A 17,453-nucleotide genomic window follows, 5' to 3' on the forward strand; every position below is an offset into this window, starting at 1 on the left:
TGTTATCTTCACTGATATCAGGATTAGAGTATGGCTTTGTATGTGACACAAAGAATGTGATGATCCCGGTGTCTGCCATGCTTTTCAATTGGAAACCAAGCTCTCCTGAGCATGACTCCATTTTATTCCATTGAACTTCTTTTTTTATGGGGTTAAATTTTGGGCAAAGTGAACATGCATGTAATCTGATTTGTGATCATCCCAGTGGTAATTAATGACTTCATCATATGTTAATGGTTTTGTCCATCCCGCTGGGCTGTTGTATTAAAATTTGTGTTCTTTTTCTTATTTTTGTTATCTGAATAAATATAAATAACAAAAATAAAACAAGATTAAGTTTTTTTGATGATTGTTTGTAGGTACTTGGTGACTCAATTAAAATTGATAATGGTCAACTTACAAATAAGTGCACGGCTCTGAGGAGAATTCAAATGCAAGTTCTCTTTTATGATAAAAGTGGTCAATGCTGCTCTGCGAGGCTCTGGACAGAGAGCTATTCTTCCTATTATCATCGTCTGGAGCCTTGATGTTTCTTCATATAATTTTGGTTGTGCTGGTCAGTTTGAAACTGCTATTTTGATTAGTGTTCTTTTATTTTTTTAAAGAAAAATAAAATGTACAGACATGATACGTATTATGCAAAAGAAAGAAACTTTATTTAGATTTCTTTCCCTCTAATCTTACATTAACTAATGAACCCAACATACAATAATGGGTCTGTTAAAATACAACAGACACAATGGCAAATCCCTCTCTCATCATAATCCCAACTAGCCCACCCAGCATTTCACCCTCCTCTACCTCTCTTTACCTAATTGATACAAAGAATTGCTCATAACTCAAACTCAATAAAATGAACCTTCTGACCCTCCTCAGGCAACTGATCCAAGCTCAAAGTCACCAAACCAGACTCCGAATCACACACAAACTCAACCACATTAGAATCCACAATGCACCTCTTCGGCCTGGTCATTGAATATGCACCAAATTTACCACACCCTTTAACCTCCAAATGAACTTTACCAACCAACTCTGAACTCTTATTCTCCACTTCATATTCCAACCCTTCGATAGCTCCACCAGCATTGAACATGTTGATGAGTCCCAAGGGAGCAAAACCAAACCCGGGTGCTAAAACCTTGATGGGTGTGACAGTGAAAATGTCATGCTCAAGGACCTTGAGTGACACTGGCATGGATGCATTGTATGGAAGGACTACAAGCTCACCCGAACGGTGACAGTAGATGGCACAGTCACCGTTCCAGTTGGTCTCAGTGGCGGCCTCCGCTATGAGATGGACGTCACGGCCTCGAATGTAGCCAGTGAGAGAGTCTGATTTGGTTTGGTGGAAGGTGTTCTTTCTTTCAATGCTGTTCCAGGCTGCACCTTGGCAGTTGTACACACCCAGGACTCCAGTGTACTTGTTCATATTCCATATCTTCAACAAGCTGATGCATCATTTGATTTCTTTTGTTAGAATTTATATATATGCTTCTTTTGAAATCAAAAAATCATCATAAGCTGGGTAAAGTATAAGTATCTCAAAGTATTTACTTGATTGATAAACTACTTAAAAAATGAAACTGTGGTCTTTTTAGGATTGATTCTGAATTTTTAAAGCTAGATTGCATACAGTTTAAAAGGTTATAAATTAAACCTTAAAATTTAAAACTGCTTTCATTACTGATTGCAAGAGCATCCTAGCCAGGCCTTGGCAGGGTTCAGTGCAGCACATGTTTAGGGAAGCTAATAAGTATGTTGATGGTTTAGCTGTTTTGGGAATTACTTTAAATGATAACTTTTGTCTATATTGGATTTGTCCAACCTCTTTGTATTTTGTGTATCTATGGAAAGTCCCAACAAATATCTACTCTAGATCTGTAATATGTTTATTTTGGGTTGTTAATAACTTTTTATATATATATATATATATATATATATATATATATATATATATATCACTTTCTCAGCCATAAACAAAATCTAATGTAGAAAATTAATCTGAACAATTGTTTTTTTATTGAAGACCATTTTTTTTTACCATATTATGCTTCTCCAATCTTAACATGCCACATCATATAATTACATATTTAAGAATAAACACAACCACGTCTAATCAATTCTAATACCCACATATAAATTCAACCAAATTAAGAATTTATTGAGATGTTATTAGGTATGGTAGGATATATTGAATTTTAAGTAAAATGCTGATATGGTAATATCTTATTAAATGGTATAAAACATGGTTTTACATCACATTCTTACCAAATTCGGACTTTTTTTTCTTTTTTTTTTAAGTTTTTATACCGTTAATGAGCCTATATTTGTAACCTCAAAGAAAAATCAATACAATTTAGTATGGATGCTTTGTAAATTAATCATTTTTTTAAAATCATTATAATATATTTAACACACTCTAAAATTCTATATGCCAAGTTCTAACTCTACTTTTACTTTAGCAACTCCAAACTGGTATTCAATTATTGAGAGAGAGAGAGAGAGAGAGGAAAAGGTGAATACCTAACACCATCACGGGCTGGGTCAGTGAACAAACAATCCCTAGTGGGCCGACCAGGCAAACGGGCTCGAAGGATGGAACCATCAGGCAACACCATCTTCTTTAGTAGCTCAAAATTGTGGTTCCCTGGCGCATCACTGTACCCCCACAAACACAATCACAATCACAATCACAAATACACATATATCCGTTATAATAAGAGTTGCATAATATAATAAAGTGATAAATAAAACTGGAGAATAATAAATGACTCTTTATGAGTATTTGTAATATAGCTACTCAGTAGTCAGTACTCACTTACCTAACATAAATTGGGCCACCACTAATAGCCCTGGCTGATCCATGGTAATCAGCAGCTGGGTGAAGAGAGTGAAACATATCCCAATCAGGCTGCATAAACTCCCCCAAAAACACACTGTTGTATGACACTGCCGCTATGTGTATTGTATGTGATGTCGGATCCCGCGGGAAAAAATCATCTGATGCTCTCACCACTGCCGTTTGTTTCGAGCTGCATCAATCACATCATTTGTCACTCACTTTATCAAACTATATCATTTTCATTTTAACCATTCATGTTTAATTCTATTTTTATTATATGAATTATTTTCATCAAGTGCTTAATTATTTCATAAAATATCTCTTATAAGTTAGGTTATTGTTTATATTTCTTACTATTTAAATTATGCGTCTCACGTAAATTACTTACTAATTTATTTATTTTATTTAACTTTTACTATGGTTCTATTTTTAACAAAATATTTTTAGTAATATGATACTTATAGAAAAAAAAATTTAGTAAAAAGTTAAGTAGAGCTGTTACCCAAAATAGACAGTAATTTCATTGTTGTAAACTGAAAAACATAACATGAAATGTTATATATTACTAACTATACCGAACTTAAAGCAATGAAAACTTACCAGTAAAGTGCATCAGTGTTGTGACTCATGCAAGCAATGATCCCATTATCAGGGAAATTCCTAGCCACGGAAGCATCAAGAGCCTGATGATACTGCCGGGTCAGCTCGACCCGACCACCAAGCCCAGCTCCAAGTGTCTCCAATATACACTGCACGTCCACCTTAACCCCATCTATACCCGCAGACGCCAAATAACTATGCAACTCGTTGTAAAACTTGTACACACTCTTTGGGTTCACCAAGCCCAATCCTTGTATCGCCATCACATCTGTCTTCCACGTGGGATCATTATCCATCACTCCCTTTGACGCCGCTGGATACTTCATCAACGACCCATATTCCTCCATCTCCTTCACACCCGGGCGGACCCCACCCCAGTACCCAGTAATCGCATGCCACACGTACACATACTTCAACCCATGTTTCTCTTTGGCTATATTCACTATACTCTTAATCCCCACCGTCGGATCATCCTTGTTTTGAAACTTCGAGTTTTCCTTAATCCCAGTCAACCTAAGCAACGGCTGCTGATTCATCTCGCTCTGACTCTCCTCCTTTGAATCCTCACCGACCGATTGCCACCCATCATCGATGATCACAAATTTTGATGGGGTCCCACCAGCTGCCAAAGATTCAAGCCCAGCTTCAACCCCTTCTTGAGTCACTTCCTGATAAAACGCATCCCAGGTGCACCAACCGAAATAATCAACGATCCCAGGCAATTTTTTCTCGTGCCTTTGACGGAAAGTCTTCAGATGCGATTTAACGGCTCTGATCGCGTCTGTGATCGTAGCAAAAGGATCAGTCCCAGCGCTGATAAACAAGGAGTGCGTAAACGACGACGCTTTGGTGTCCACGTCACCGCTCTCCAAACAAAGCTCCAACTCGTCCCCATCATTGCCTTGTAAAACCGCACGGAACGAGCCTTCGATCAAAGGAAGGAAAACCGTGTAGACAACCTGGTTCTCCTCGTTTTCGCCGAGGTGGGACCCATCTTTGGTCTCGACCAATAGGAACTGAGTCTCTAATGGAATGTCTCTTCCTTTATCGCCCATCTTCTGGGCCATCCACCACAACTTGAACCTAAAGCACGACAAGAACCGGACGTCACGTAGCGTTCCTAGAGACACCACGTGCCTACTGTTTTCCTTGTCGAAAACCGCACCAACGAACACGCCCTCGACAGGACCGGTCTCCGAACCGGACGTTGCTATCACATTGTCCGGTACTCCTGTTAGGATTGTTCGGTCTTTTACTAGGATCTTCCTGTCGGAGATCCTAACCGCCGGCTTAATCGTCATTTTTTCTTCTTCTTCTTTGCACGGTGCTCTTAGATCGTTTCTCTGCAATTCCAAAGAATTAAAAGTCTTAGATTCATTGAATTCAGCTCTAATTTTTTTTTTTTTTTTAATGTGGGTTTAGTAAGTAAATACCTTAAAAGAAAATACGGGAAATATTCGATTCGAATGAGAACAACACCTGCGAATTCCAAAACATGCACAAACAAAACAAACTTTGTTAGTTTTTTGAACTATTCAACGAAAATTTCCCTTCAATTTCTCGGGAACCAAACAGACTGAATTAACGAAAATAAAGGAAAATAGAAAAGTACCAGAACTAGAGAGTTGTTTGAGTGGCTTTGGAAACAAAAGAGAATACGAGGACAAAGAATGCACTGTGGTTGGATTTAAGAGACTAGTATTTATAGCTAGAGATCGAGCACTGTAACTAAAATATGACACCATTTTTGTTTTTACTTTTTGAGTTCTTCTGGTTCTCGACCTTCTCGTCCTGATTTTGAGGGATGTGGATTTGCGTTATCAACTTATCCAACGGTACGAAATATATCCGACACGTTTTTGACAGTTAAAGTTGACGGCGGATATGATTACCACGTCAGATCCACTTGGTATACATTAGTACACAACTTATCATAATTCTCCGTAGAGTTATCGATAAACGTTAATTTTTGTTGATCGTACACGTGTCTTTTAGGGTTGAAGGGATCACAGAGACTGTGCGGTACTGTTTGTGGGTTGAATGATTGCCCTAGTACACTACTGACAAGGGCTGATCTGTGTCCACGTATTCAGCTTTTGACGTTTCTCTGTTACACCTACACCCGAAGAATCTTTCACGCGCCTCATAAGTTAGGAAACGCGTGGTTTTTTTAAATTTATTTCCCACGTGGCGTTTTCACAGTGGATTGTTCTTACTTGTTGTGTTGGCTTTCCAATGAATTCAGTTAAGAAGAGAATGAGTACAATATGATTTTCGTGGCAGCTAAGATTGTATAAAATTTTGACTATCTTAGGATAAATAAAATCATAAATTTTGGAACTTAGAACACGGGGCAGGCAATGACAAATATCTTGCATTTAAGAAATTGATTGAGTGAAGCCACATGCATCTCGTGAATAGTGCTCAAATCTAACGTAATGGCCTACGTGTACAATCGTCTAATCTATCACGTTTAAACAAATCAATATCCATATCTTCCTAAAAAAAAAAATTCCATATAGTACTAAATAACTAATCAACAATTCAATGCACAAAAAAATTTAATAAAATATAATTTTATTTTTTAAAAATGTTTTCTCTCTTTTATTTTTTATAAATACTTATTATAATAACTATTATTAATAAATATTTATTATAATAGTAGTACATATACTTATTATGATAATTATTGATAGTCATTTTTGCAAAGAAGTTTCATAAGCTAAGTACATACCAAGCCCAATTTATTCTCGAGCCTTATACATTTATTTTATTTTATTCCTTTTTGCTTGGCCCAAGCTTGAGATTTGAGAGAGTGCGGTTTGGATGGTGAGTACAGACTTTTTGCACAAGCTCATAACAGTGTTATTGCTATATAGGCTGGGGATGCTTGCATGATCAATTACACATGGAGAAGGTCATGTCACACGTGTCTAAAGTTTTCACCCAAATAGAGTAGGGATGGCAATTTAGATCTGATCCGCGGATACCTGGCCCGGCCCGGCCTGGCCCGACCCTAATGGGCCGGATTTTACCCGGCCCAATAAAGAATAGGGTCGGGTATAAGGGTTTTAAAAAAAAAAATCCCCAAAGTGAGTCCGGGCCGGGTTCGGATTTTATAAAAAAATTCGAAACCCGGCCCGGATAATACCTTGTGAAATTACTAAAACCCCCCTTATATATATATCATTGTAATTTGTAAACCCTAACCTAATTCATTTCTTTTTTCCTCTTCATCTAGTCGCCCCCTCTCTCTCTCTCTGTCTGTCTCTCAAGCTCTCAAATCTCTATCTCAGCAGCAACTCTCTCTCGCTCTCTGTTTTTGTCTCTCTCTCTCTCTCTCTCTCAAGCTCTCATTGTTTTTTTTTCTTTGTTTGTGTTGTGATTTCTGTATTTGTTTTTGTGTTTTTGATTTTGAAAAGGAAAATCATAAATATGAAATTTGTGTTTGTGTTAGGGTTTCTATGTTTGTGTTTGTGATTTTGAAAGGGAAAATCTGAAATTTTTGTGTTTGTGTTTGTGTTTTGATTTGTGCTTGTGATTGTGATTTTGGAAGGGAAAATCTGAAAAATTTGTGTTTATGTTTGTAAAATCTGTGTTTATGTTTGTGTTATGATATGTATTTGTGTTTGTGATTTTGAAAAGGAAAATCTGAAATTTTTGTGTTTATGAAACCTGTGTTTGTATTTGTGTTAGGATTTGTGTTTGTGTTTGTGATTTTGAAAGGAAAATTCATAGATCTGAAACTTGTGTTTTTGATATCTGTGTTTGTGTTTGTGTTTGTGTTGTTTGGGGCTAGGCAAGACTGGACGGGGCCCGTGGAGCCCGCAGGGCCTGGCGGGGCGGGTTTGGGGTTGAAAAAAAAAACCCATTTATTAAACGAGGCGGGTTCGAGTAACAGGTTCAGGCCCGTGGGTCGGGTTCGGGCATAAAGAAACCCGACCCGAACCTGACCCGTTGTCATTCCTAAAATAGAGTCATGTAACTATATGTGACTAAAACCTTTAATTGAACCATTTTTAGTCCCTAAGAAGAAGTTGACTTCTTGGCTGATTTTGGTTGCATGCTACCACTTAAGGTGACTTCCCAATAGGCTAAATTGGCTGGAGAAGAGCAATCAATCACATTTGGTAAAGCTTGTCTTTCTAATTTATGCAAAAAGCAACCCATTATTTTACCCAAACAATCCAAAATATGAAGTTTTCTACTTGTTAAACAACATGGGGGGTTAATAGCTTCACTTCTTCTACATATACTAACCATTAAGAGCTCTCAAAACTTGATATAAAAGTCCTCCCATAAGATTTAAACGAACCAACCACGTTTTAAATTTATTTATAATCTTGTGAGATGTGTATGTCAAATTTTAAACTACTTTCAATATTTTTCCAACTAATCTAAAACTATTCCAAATTCTCAAATTTAAAACTTATCATACAACTTTTACATTCAAAATTCAATGAAATTTTTATTCATGATACCACGATGTAGAAAATTTACAATGCACTTTCAATAGAGTTTTCTAAAAACTAAAATTTTTATTCATATCAATATTTATAAAATGATTTTTAAAAAATATCTTTTGTTAGCTTCTTCTAACGTAGTCGCATAAAATCTTGAAAAACAACATTTTTTTTCCCACCATCAATCCCATCTGTGTTTATATGTGTGTGTGTGTTGGAGGGAGAGAGCAGACTTAAGTACAGTATTTATGTGCTGTTTTTTAGGTTCTCATCTTAAAATTCTGTCATATGACTTTTTTCTCATAGGATAAAAATGTATTTTTTAGTTAAATTGACACATGACAAAATCTTAAGAGAGGAAACCTAAAAAACAATACTTAAAGTACAATATATATAAGTTTTATCATATATATATATTTCATGATGAGAAATAATTGTTAGTTTAACGTACTATTTGTAACTTTAAAAGCTAGATAGTATATATATATATATATATACTATCTAGCTTTTAAACTTACAAATAGTACGTTAAACTAACAATTATTTCTCATCATGAAAAATAATAGAGATAACAGAGAGTGATGGAGAACTGAAATTCTTATTCACTAAAATGGATGTTACAAAATGAACTAACTAAATAAAATGAGCAACTAACTCTACTTATATACAATCATAGAGCTGAGCTCTGTACAAGCTGCGAAGCAAGCACCATAACTAATTATCAACTAACAAACCAATTCCAACGTGACAGCTGTAAGCCATAACAGAATTCTTAGTTTTGCTGCACCTGTGACTCGTGTGTCAGTACAAATCAAAACTCTCCGCTTCATTAATCCTTCTTTCCTCAATTTCTTTCCTTTGTCGTTTTGCCTTTTATTCTTAATTTCTTCACTTCTATAGTTTTTAGCTTGGGAGCTATAAGCCTCATCTTTATTTCTAACGTTTTTGACCTGTGAGCTACAAGCCTCATTGTCTTCAACACATCATCTTTTCTAATAAATAAAAAAACAATCTTTAGATTTTTTAAAAAATTTTAATTCCAGGGTTTATTTGATTGCTCCCTTAAACCATTAGATTTTAAATGTAATTTTCGCTTTCTTTAAAACGTTGAGTCCCTTATACTTCTTTTTAAGAATCGAATTTCTTATATATATATACGCGTAATGATCACGACTATGTTACTTGCTAGATTGTGCAAAACAATTTAAAAAAATATCTTCTGAAATTAATTAAGATGAGACCACAGAAGATGATGAAAAATAAATTCAGAAGGATAATGGGCCTACCACTGTGAATGATTGGTATGCAAGTCCATTTTTTGGTATGTCCCACCATTTGTATGATTTTTCCTAAATAATGGTTCTTAAAGCATTTGTATTTGGGTCTTGCAAATGGTATATATATTATATATAGTGGAGAATTTTAGAATCAAAGCACAAAACAGCCTCATTACCAGGTCTTTACACTACCACCTGTTGCTTAGCCAAAAAAAAAAAAGAAAAAGAAAAAAAGAACACCACATGGGGAATCTGGCAAATGGCAATTTTCTTAAGCGAACTCTTGGTCCCAAGAGAGCATCTCATCTGTACAGTATTACTGTATTTGACAGTGTATGAGTATTGATTTCTGTTATACGAACCTTTATACTATGTTTGGATTGGTGGAAAGGAAAAGAAAAGAAAGAAAAGGAAGATATTTTCATTGTTTGGTTTCAACGGTGGAAAGGAAATTTAAGAGAATGGAAGAGAAAATGTTTCTCATAGGCCACAAATCCAAATTAAGCGGAAGAGCAAAAGAGCCGAAGAAGACAAATGGTTGGTGGGCAATTTCAAAATAACACTGGCTAAATTTACATATATACCCTTATGTGGTTTCCAGCCAAAAATTTTAAACATGTCAAATATAAAAGGGTATAAATATAATAATATACGTACCAAAAAGTTTAATCCAAATAAAAGGAAATGTTTCTATATTCTTCTTTCTCCCTTCTTTCTTATATCCAAACACAACTAAAAAATTCTGTCAAAAAACACAACTAAAAAATGATTTTAGATTCTCAAAAAAAAAAACTAAAGAATGATTTTCTTTTCCCTTCTTTATCTTTTTCATCCTCTTCCCTCGCCTCAGCTGTAACTAAACAAAGTGCTAAAGATTTTTATAGAACAGTGTGATTTTAAAATCGACATATATTTGAATTATTGGAGACATTGATCCATGCATATCAGTGGTGATATCACATATCGATCAAATCAAAGTCAGGTCCTTAGGGGTGAGGACCTGTATCAATCAACCTGTGTGTTAGAGCAACCACATCAGATTAGCTAAAATCATCTAAAATAGAAAAAAGTACAATTTTTACACATTTTATGCAAAAAAACACTCATATCAGTGGGTGTAAAAATGGGCAAAAATATGCAAAACCATAAACGAGCTACAGTACCCGTGTAAATTTACACGGGTATTGTAGCACATGTATAAGTTATTTTATTAATTTTTTTCTCTCTCCACCTCACTCTCTTTTTCTCTCGGATTGCTGAACCCGTTGCTCTCTCAAGTCTCGCCACAGTCGTGCCACCGCTGCTCACGCCGATCGCCGCTACATCAATGATCAATGTCGCTACATCAACGATCACTGTCGCTACATCAACGATCTGATCGTCGCTACATCAACGATCTGATCGTTGCTTTCGCCTTGCGTCGCCGCTGCTGTGATCGTCGTTGCTTTCGCCTCGCCACGCCGCTGCTCTGATCGTTGATGGTTTCGCCTCGCGTCGCCGCTGCTTTCACCTCGCCGTTCTCTGATCGCCGCTGCCCTGATCGTTGATGTAGCTCAATCTTTGTTTGGTGGTTTTGTGATTTTGATTCGTGGATTTTGATGATTTTGATTTGTGGGTTTGATGATTTTGATGAGTGGGTTTGGGATTTTGATTGGTGGGTTTTGATTAGTGGGTTTTAATGATTTTGATTAGTGGTTTTGAGATTTTGACAGTGGGTTGATGATGGAGGCCGGCTTGATGGTGGTGGTTTTGTGGGTTGTTGATGGAGGCTAGTTCCGCTACTCTGAGCGTTGACGGTGGCTAGGTGTTGATTCAATAATGAATATTTTATTCGTATAAACGTGTATAATAGAGGAACTGATGTGAGGATTTTGTAAAAGTGATAGTGTAAAATAGAAAAAGTAGGTTTTTTGTGTAAAATAGACGAAATTTTTAAAAGAGCTGATGTGGTTGCTCTTACTGTGCATTGCAAACATGAATTTCAAGTTTAGCCGCACATCCAAGATATAGAACAAAGGACTTCACCAAATTTGTCACTTCAAATCTTTATTCTTTCCCTAGTATTTGGTGCTTAAATTGGACTATTTAACATTTCATTTTCTTAAATCAGTGAAGCTTTTGTCAGGTACATTTGTACATTGAATACATGTTGATGATGAGCTAAAATCCACCAGTTGTCACGTGGTCCTCACTTTACTCGAAACAACACCTGCACAACAACATACAAGACCAACAAAGGGCGCCGGTGTGGTGCCGGCCAAAAACCCTCCGAAGGTCAAGTTAGAACTTTTTTTCTTCTTTACAAACCTAAAGTGCTAGAGTTGAAGTGAATTATGTGTACCGTGGTTTATGAGGATTTTGGGGTATATATAGTAGCATGGATCCGAAATAAGTGCCTTGGTGAGGAAGTACTTTCCTTCTAGGAGAGTAATTTATGGATTTTACGTATCATCTAGATCCCTTTTCCTTATAGGAATCTTCTTGACTAAGGTCAAACGTGTAGCGCAAGAACTTTCCTTATATGCACGTACATGGTGGCAAAACAAGCTATGGATGAAGGTTGGGTTGTCCCCTTCAGCTTTTACTTCCTAAGGTCGTCAGCCTACGTATGTCTCCGGTAAGGTCGTCAGCCTACGTGTCTCCGGTAAGGTCGTCAGCTTAGGACCTTCAACTTTGACTCAGTCAGATTTTCTTCCTTCAGCCCAACGCCGTCAAATATGAGGCGGAGCCGCGGATGTAAAAAGGGAATGGTTTGGTGATTAGAGCTGACGGTCTTGATACTCCCGTCAGCCACCTTAAGGTATTAGTAACTTATACAATTATTCTCATCAACTGCCCCTACTCTATGACCCCGTCAGCTGCAGCTGACGGGTTATGGAGTTGACGTTATTGGGAAACCACTCGTGTGGTAATTCGCGCCATCTTCATTAAATGGTGGGACACATGGCTTGGAATGATTGGCTCCGTGCTTGGACGAGCGTGTCGCTTCGTCTTCTGTGCCCCCTTTCGCCTATATATATTTCATTTTCCCTCTTGTTTCCAACTTTTCACACCTTGCTGATTTCGAGAGAAAGAGAACGTCACCACTGATTTTCTTACTCCGTCAACCAAACTGCCGTTAACTTCTTGAGATTGTCCTTCCACCCGTAAGTTCCCTTTACTCTGCTTTTTACTTTTCTAGTACTGCCTTTTAGTGAAGTCATCTGCCTAGGTTCTTAGAATAAAACCCGTCGTTTGTAGGTAGTCAGATGTCTAGGGAGACGACGAGTGATCAATCGTCGATCCGCGATGGAGCGGGTTATGACGAGGTATACCAATCAGGCCGTGAACCCGAGGAGGGCTTATCCTGGTCATCAGAAAGGGAAACATCAACCCCTTCTTTTGACGAGGAAGTAGGGAGTTCTAGAGAAAGTGAGCTGAGCGAGGACGGTGGAAAGGAGAGGGTAGGTGACGGAGACCAGAGGATCGATGAAGAAAAAGGAAGTACCAGTGACGGGGGTGGAAGTGACGGTGATGAGGAAACCTTAGAGAGTACCTCGGGAGCTTCTGGTGATGATCGTCCTTTCATCCTACCCCCAGAATGGTCTGTCAACAAATTCCTTCCGACGATGTTGGAAAATATTTTCAAAAGTTTGTGGTCCCATTACCAAATACCAGACGATATCCCAATTCACCTACCCGAGGAAGGTGAGAGATGTTATTCGGGACGAACCACGGATGTCCGCATGTATGATGCCATGTTCGTTGCCGGATTGAGGCTACCACTGACGGCCTTACATCGTCAGCTGGCTAATTTTCTGGGGATATCCGTCAGCCAGATTGCCCCTAACGCCTGGCGAACCTTCATTGGTGCCGAGATCCTATGGGATCATCTGAGTGGTGGGAATCGTCAGTTAACTCTGGACGAGTTCTTTTGGTGCTACCGTCCTCAGCATATCTCTTCGTCAAAGGGGGTTTATCATTTCGCAGTAAGGGAAAAAGAGTTAAAATTGTTATCGGACATGCCCGATTCCAATAGGAAGTCGAAGGGCAGATATTTCTTTGTAGAGGGGACGAACTGGGTATGCCGTCAAGAGGAATGGGAGTCAATGCCTCATGGCTTTTTTGACAATACCTGGGCATACGTTAGGAACTCAGGTTGGTCCCGTCGGCTCTTTTACTTCGTCTACCTATTTGGTCCTTTAACCCGTCACTTTTTTGCTTTAGCTAACATTCGTCCACGCATCACCGCGGAACAAGAGGATTTTATTCGTCAAGTGACGGCTATCCCATTGGACGAACGGAAGTGTTGGGACCTAATCACGCTTGATACTTTACATTTATATTGTGGCGGTCCCGAGCCAACAGAGGAGGCTTGCAAACTAAACGCTTATTCTCGCCGGCGTGAGTATCTCCTAATTTCTTGTCTGCATCCTGACGCTGTCTCTTTTTTAACCTTCTCTGTCTTTTGCAGAATGGAGTCAGCTAGGCAAAGAGTGCGGGCTGCCGCTGCTGCCAAGAAGAAGGAACAGGAGAAGGCTAGGAGTGAGTTGACACCACCGTCTGCCCTGAAGCCCGTTGGAAGGACAGGAGCCAAGAGGAAGCCTGACGGCAAGGAGGACTGTCTCGGGAAAAGGGTTACTATGACTTCTAGGGACAAATCTTCAAAGAGGCCGTCACCTCCCAGGTCCGTCCATGGAGCAGGTAAAGGGCTGATGACCTAGTCAGGCCCCGTCACCCAGGGATCCGTACGCCGCCTTTTAACCCACAAAGACTACGCTGTAGAGGTGACGGAGTCTATTTTAAAGGATGAAGAGATGGACCCCTGTGCTGAGTAGGCTATTGACGAGATAGGGGCGTCAGGCCTGTTTGATCTTACTAGGGTATGCTTCTCTCTTTACTTTGGTGCTTGGCTAGTTTCAATATTCTAACGTTGTTATTTCTTCGGCCATGCAGGCTATGATTCGCATGAAGGCTTTGTCAGAAAGGTGCTCGGCCAAGGAGGGGGTGATTGCCCGTCTGCATGAGCGTATCAAGTACTTGGCTGACAGCCAAGCACAATACAAGGATGCGAATCGTATCCTAGGTATGGAGCTGAAGGACTTAAAGGAAAAGCTGGCTGAGGAAAGTCGTCGACGGAGACTGGAAGAAGAAGCCAAGCTGACGGTGGAAAAAGAGCTGAAGTCCATCCTAGTCCAGGTGGAAACAACCAGGAGCGACGCTGTGGCAGAGTTTAAGGACTCGTCATCCTTCATAGACGCTTGTGCCGCCTACTATGGTGACGGGTTTGAGGACTGCTTGAAACAAGTAAAATCTGTTTATCCTGACTTGGATTTATCCAAGATTTCCATGGATGAGTCTATCTCGTTAACCCCTACAAGCGACACCGTCAATGAGGAAGGTGGCGATGCTAACCAGAGGGATGACATCGTCGTTCTTGCTCAGCCAGCCGCGGACCAGCTTGTCACTTTGACTCCAGCAAATTCTCATGGCAACGATCTAAGTGCCGTCAGCCCTTCTATTCCTTGCGCCCAGCCCTTTATCGCCAAAGATGACGAAAGGTCTCAAGATCCCCCGATTTCATGAACCTTAGCACTTTTTCCTTCTCCTTTTTTTTTTAAGGTGTAGACGAACTTTAATGCTTGACGCCCGTTTCTCTAGGCTTTTGTAAAGACATTGTTTGTGTTAATCTTAATATGTTGTTTTATATTTGAAGCATGTTTCTCTCTTTTTATATTTTATGTTAAAACTACTTGCTCGTGATGACCCCGTCAGCATATGGATGACAGTGTTGTTTCACTTATTTATCAAAGTAATAACGGCATCAACCTCCTTTTAGCTCAGACCTCGAGCTGTTTTTACCAATCTTTCAGCCTTATGGGCGACGGCGTCGGATCAAAACTTAGCTGTATGCCTGTCAGCTTTTAACGTCGTCACCTTTTTTAGCTGATTCGGTACGACTTATTTGTTCGTCGTATATTAGTCACTTTTATGAGCAACGCTGTCAGCTTTCTTTTAGCCGATTAAATTATTTTGAGATGTCTGCCATATATCCGTCACTTTATATGTAACACCGTCAGCTTTCTTTTGGCTGATTAAATTATTGAGATGTTGCCATATATCCGTCACTTTATATGTGACGCTGTCAGCTTTTTCTCTTTGGTAGGCGACAGGTTCAGCTTTTTCTCTGCTGATTATTCATCAACTTCATGGATTCTAGTTTAGAGTTTATTTATTTTGTAGGCTTTATAATGGAGTTTCCCTTTTTTGTTGGACGTTACACTGATCCCGTCACTTTGTTGCCCCTGTCCATTTAGTGATAAGGTCGTTCACTTTGTGGACTTAGCAATAAGGTCGTCCACTTTGTGGACCTCGTGGTAGATTTTTCCATTTCATGGACTCAAAAGATAGGGTCGTCCACTTTGTGGGCTTTAGTGATAAGGTCGTCCACTCTGTGGACTTAGTGATAAGGTCGTCCACTTCGTGGACAGCAATAAGGTCGTCCACTTTATGGACTTGGTCATAAAGTCATCCACTTTGTGGACTTGGCCATAAGACCATCCATGTTGTGGACTTGGCCATAAGGTCGTCCATTTGTGGACTTAGTGATAAGGTCGTCCACTTTGTGGACTTAGCAATAAGGTCGTCCACTTTATGGACTCAGCCATAAGGTCGTCCATTTGTGGACTTAGCAATAAGGTCGTCCACTTTGTGGACTTGGCCATAAGGTCGTCCACTTTGTGGACTTGGCCATAAGGTTGTCCATTTGTGGACTTAGTGACAAGGTCGTCCACTTTGTGGACTTAGCAATAAGGTTGTCCACTTTGTGGACTTAGCCGTAAGGTCGTCCACTTTGTGGACTTGCCCATAAGGTCGTCCACTTTGTGGACTTGCTGTCTCCTTGAAGACATAATAAGTTTACTAGTCGTTTCTGAATAAAACTCCTCTTATTATGATGAATGCATAAGTAGAACTTTGTTCGAAAAAGAATAAACTTTCAGTCCTTTAGGCTTAAAATATATAATAGACAAGAATAAACTATGACAGATAATTAAAAAACATAAATTGGCAATGAGGAGTAGTGTTCTGCTTGCTATCCTTTACTGGTAGTACTTTCTGAGATGCTCGGCGTTCCATGGGTGTCGTAGCCTTTGTCCGTCAAGTGTTTCTAAGTGATAGGTGCCCTTTCTTAGCCATGATGTAAACTTGTAGGGTCCTTCCCAGTTTGGGCCAAGCTTTCCTTGTGTGGGATCTCTGGCGGTGCCCATCACTTTCCTTAAAACGAGGTCTCCTACTTTGAAGTCTCGGCGCTTGACTCGGGAGTTGTAGTGCTTGGCCATGAAGTCTTGGTATTGTGCGAGTCTCTGCTCAGCCATCGCCCTTACTTCGTCAACTAGATCCAGCCGTAGACGTAGCTCTTGGTCATTTCTTCCCTCCTCATTATTGTCCACCCTGTAACTCGTGAGTCCTATCTCGACTGGGATGACCGCTTCACTCCCGTATGTTAGCTGGAACGGAGTTTCTCCCGTGGAAGTCCTCACTATCGTTCTGTATGCCCATAATACGCTGGGCAGCTCCTCAGGCCATATGCCCTTTGCCCCCTCGAGCCGAGTCTTGATGATTCGAAGCAAGGATCGATTCGTGACTTCAACTTGTCCGTTTGCTTGAGGATGGGCTGGGGAGGAATAGTGGTTCTTGATTCCTAGCTCTGACCAGAAGGTCCGGAAGGAGTTGTTGTCAAATTTTTTACCATTGTCCGAGATCAAGACTCTTGGAATTTCGTACCTACAAACAATGTTTTTCCACACGAAATTCCTTACATTCTTTTCAGTGATCGTGGCTAAGGCTTCAGCTTCGACCCATTTGGTGAAGTAATCGATGCCGACGACGAGAAACTTCAGCTGCTTTGCTGCTATTGGGAATGGTCCCATGATATCCAACCCCCATTGGGCGAACGGCCATGGGGCGGTTATGGGGGTTAATTCTTCCGTCGGCTGTCTAATGATATTACTGAACCTTTGACATTTGTCGCAAGCTTTTACATAAACCTGAGCATCATTTTGCATTGTCGGCCAGTAGTATTTGGCTTGAATCAACTTATGTACCAATGACCGTGACCCTGAGTGGTTGCCGCATATCCCCTCGTGTACTTCTCTCATAACGTAGTCTGCTTCTTTGGGGCCTAAACATCTTAAGTACGGTCGAGAGAAGCCCCTCTTATACAGGATGTCCTTTATCAAAACGAACCGTGCTGACTAGACCTTCAGCTTCCTTGCAGCATCCTTCTTGTTA

General features: G+C 39.6%; 1 protein-coding gene across 2 annotated transcripts; it reads right to left on the bottom strand.

Moving 5' to 3' along the window:
- Positions 1–634: 634 nt before the first annotated feature.
- On the bottom strand, positions 635–5,218 carry LOC142613870 (putative galactinol--sucrose galactosyltransferase 6). 2 transcript variants are annotated; one of them, XM_075786388.1, is made up of 6 exons: positions 5,053–5,218; positions 4,876–4,935; positions 3,443–4,785; positions 2,823–3,032; positions 2,524–2,658; positions 635–1,448 (listed from the first exon to the last, which is right to left on the bottom strand). In XM_075786388.1, the coding sequence occupies exons 1-6, from the start codon at positions 5,185–5,187 to the stop codon at positions 833–835; spliced, it is 2,499 nt and encodes an 832-aa protein (XP_075642503.1). In that variant the 5' UTR covers positions 5,188–5,218; the 3' UTR covers positions 635–832. The 2 variants fall into 2 exon arrangements, with proteins under 2 accessions (XP_075642503.1, XP_075642511.1); XM_075786396.1 differs by having other exon boundaries at positions 4,876–4,921; positions 5,055–5,149.
- Between the last annotated feature and the right edge of the window lie 12,235 nt (positions 5,219–17,453).

The sequence above is a fragment of the Castanea sativa genome, chromosome 1 (assembly GCF_040712315.1).
Source record: "Castanea sativa cultivar Marrone di Chiusa Pesio chromosome 1, ASM4071231v1".
NCBI classification, from domain to species: Eukaryota; Viridiplantae; Streptophyta; class Magnoliopsida; order Fagales; family Fagaceae; genus Castanea; species Castanea sativa.

What these genes read in the sequence shown, in the direction of transcription:
- LOC142613870 (XM_075786388.1), bottom strand. Translation starts at nt 5,187, where the DNA reads ATGGTGTCATATTTTAGTTACAGTGCTCGATCTCTAGCTATAAATACT. An exon ending in AACAACTCTCTAGTTCTGGT is followed by an intron (nt 4,936 to 5,052) that starts ACTTTTCTATTT and finishes GTTTGTGCATGT; the next exon opens with TTTGGAATTCGCAGGTGTTG. An exon ending in TTCCCGTATTTTCTTTTAAG is followed by an intron (nt 4,786 to 4,875) that starts GTATTTACTTAC and finishes TTGGAATTGCAG; the next exon opens with AGAAACGATCTAAGAGCACC.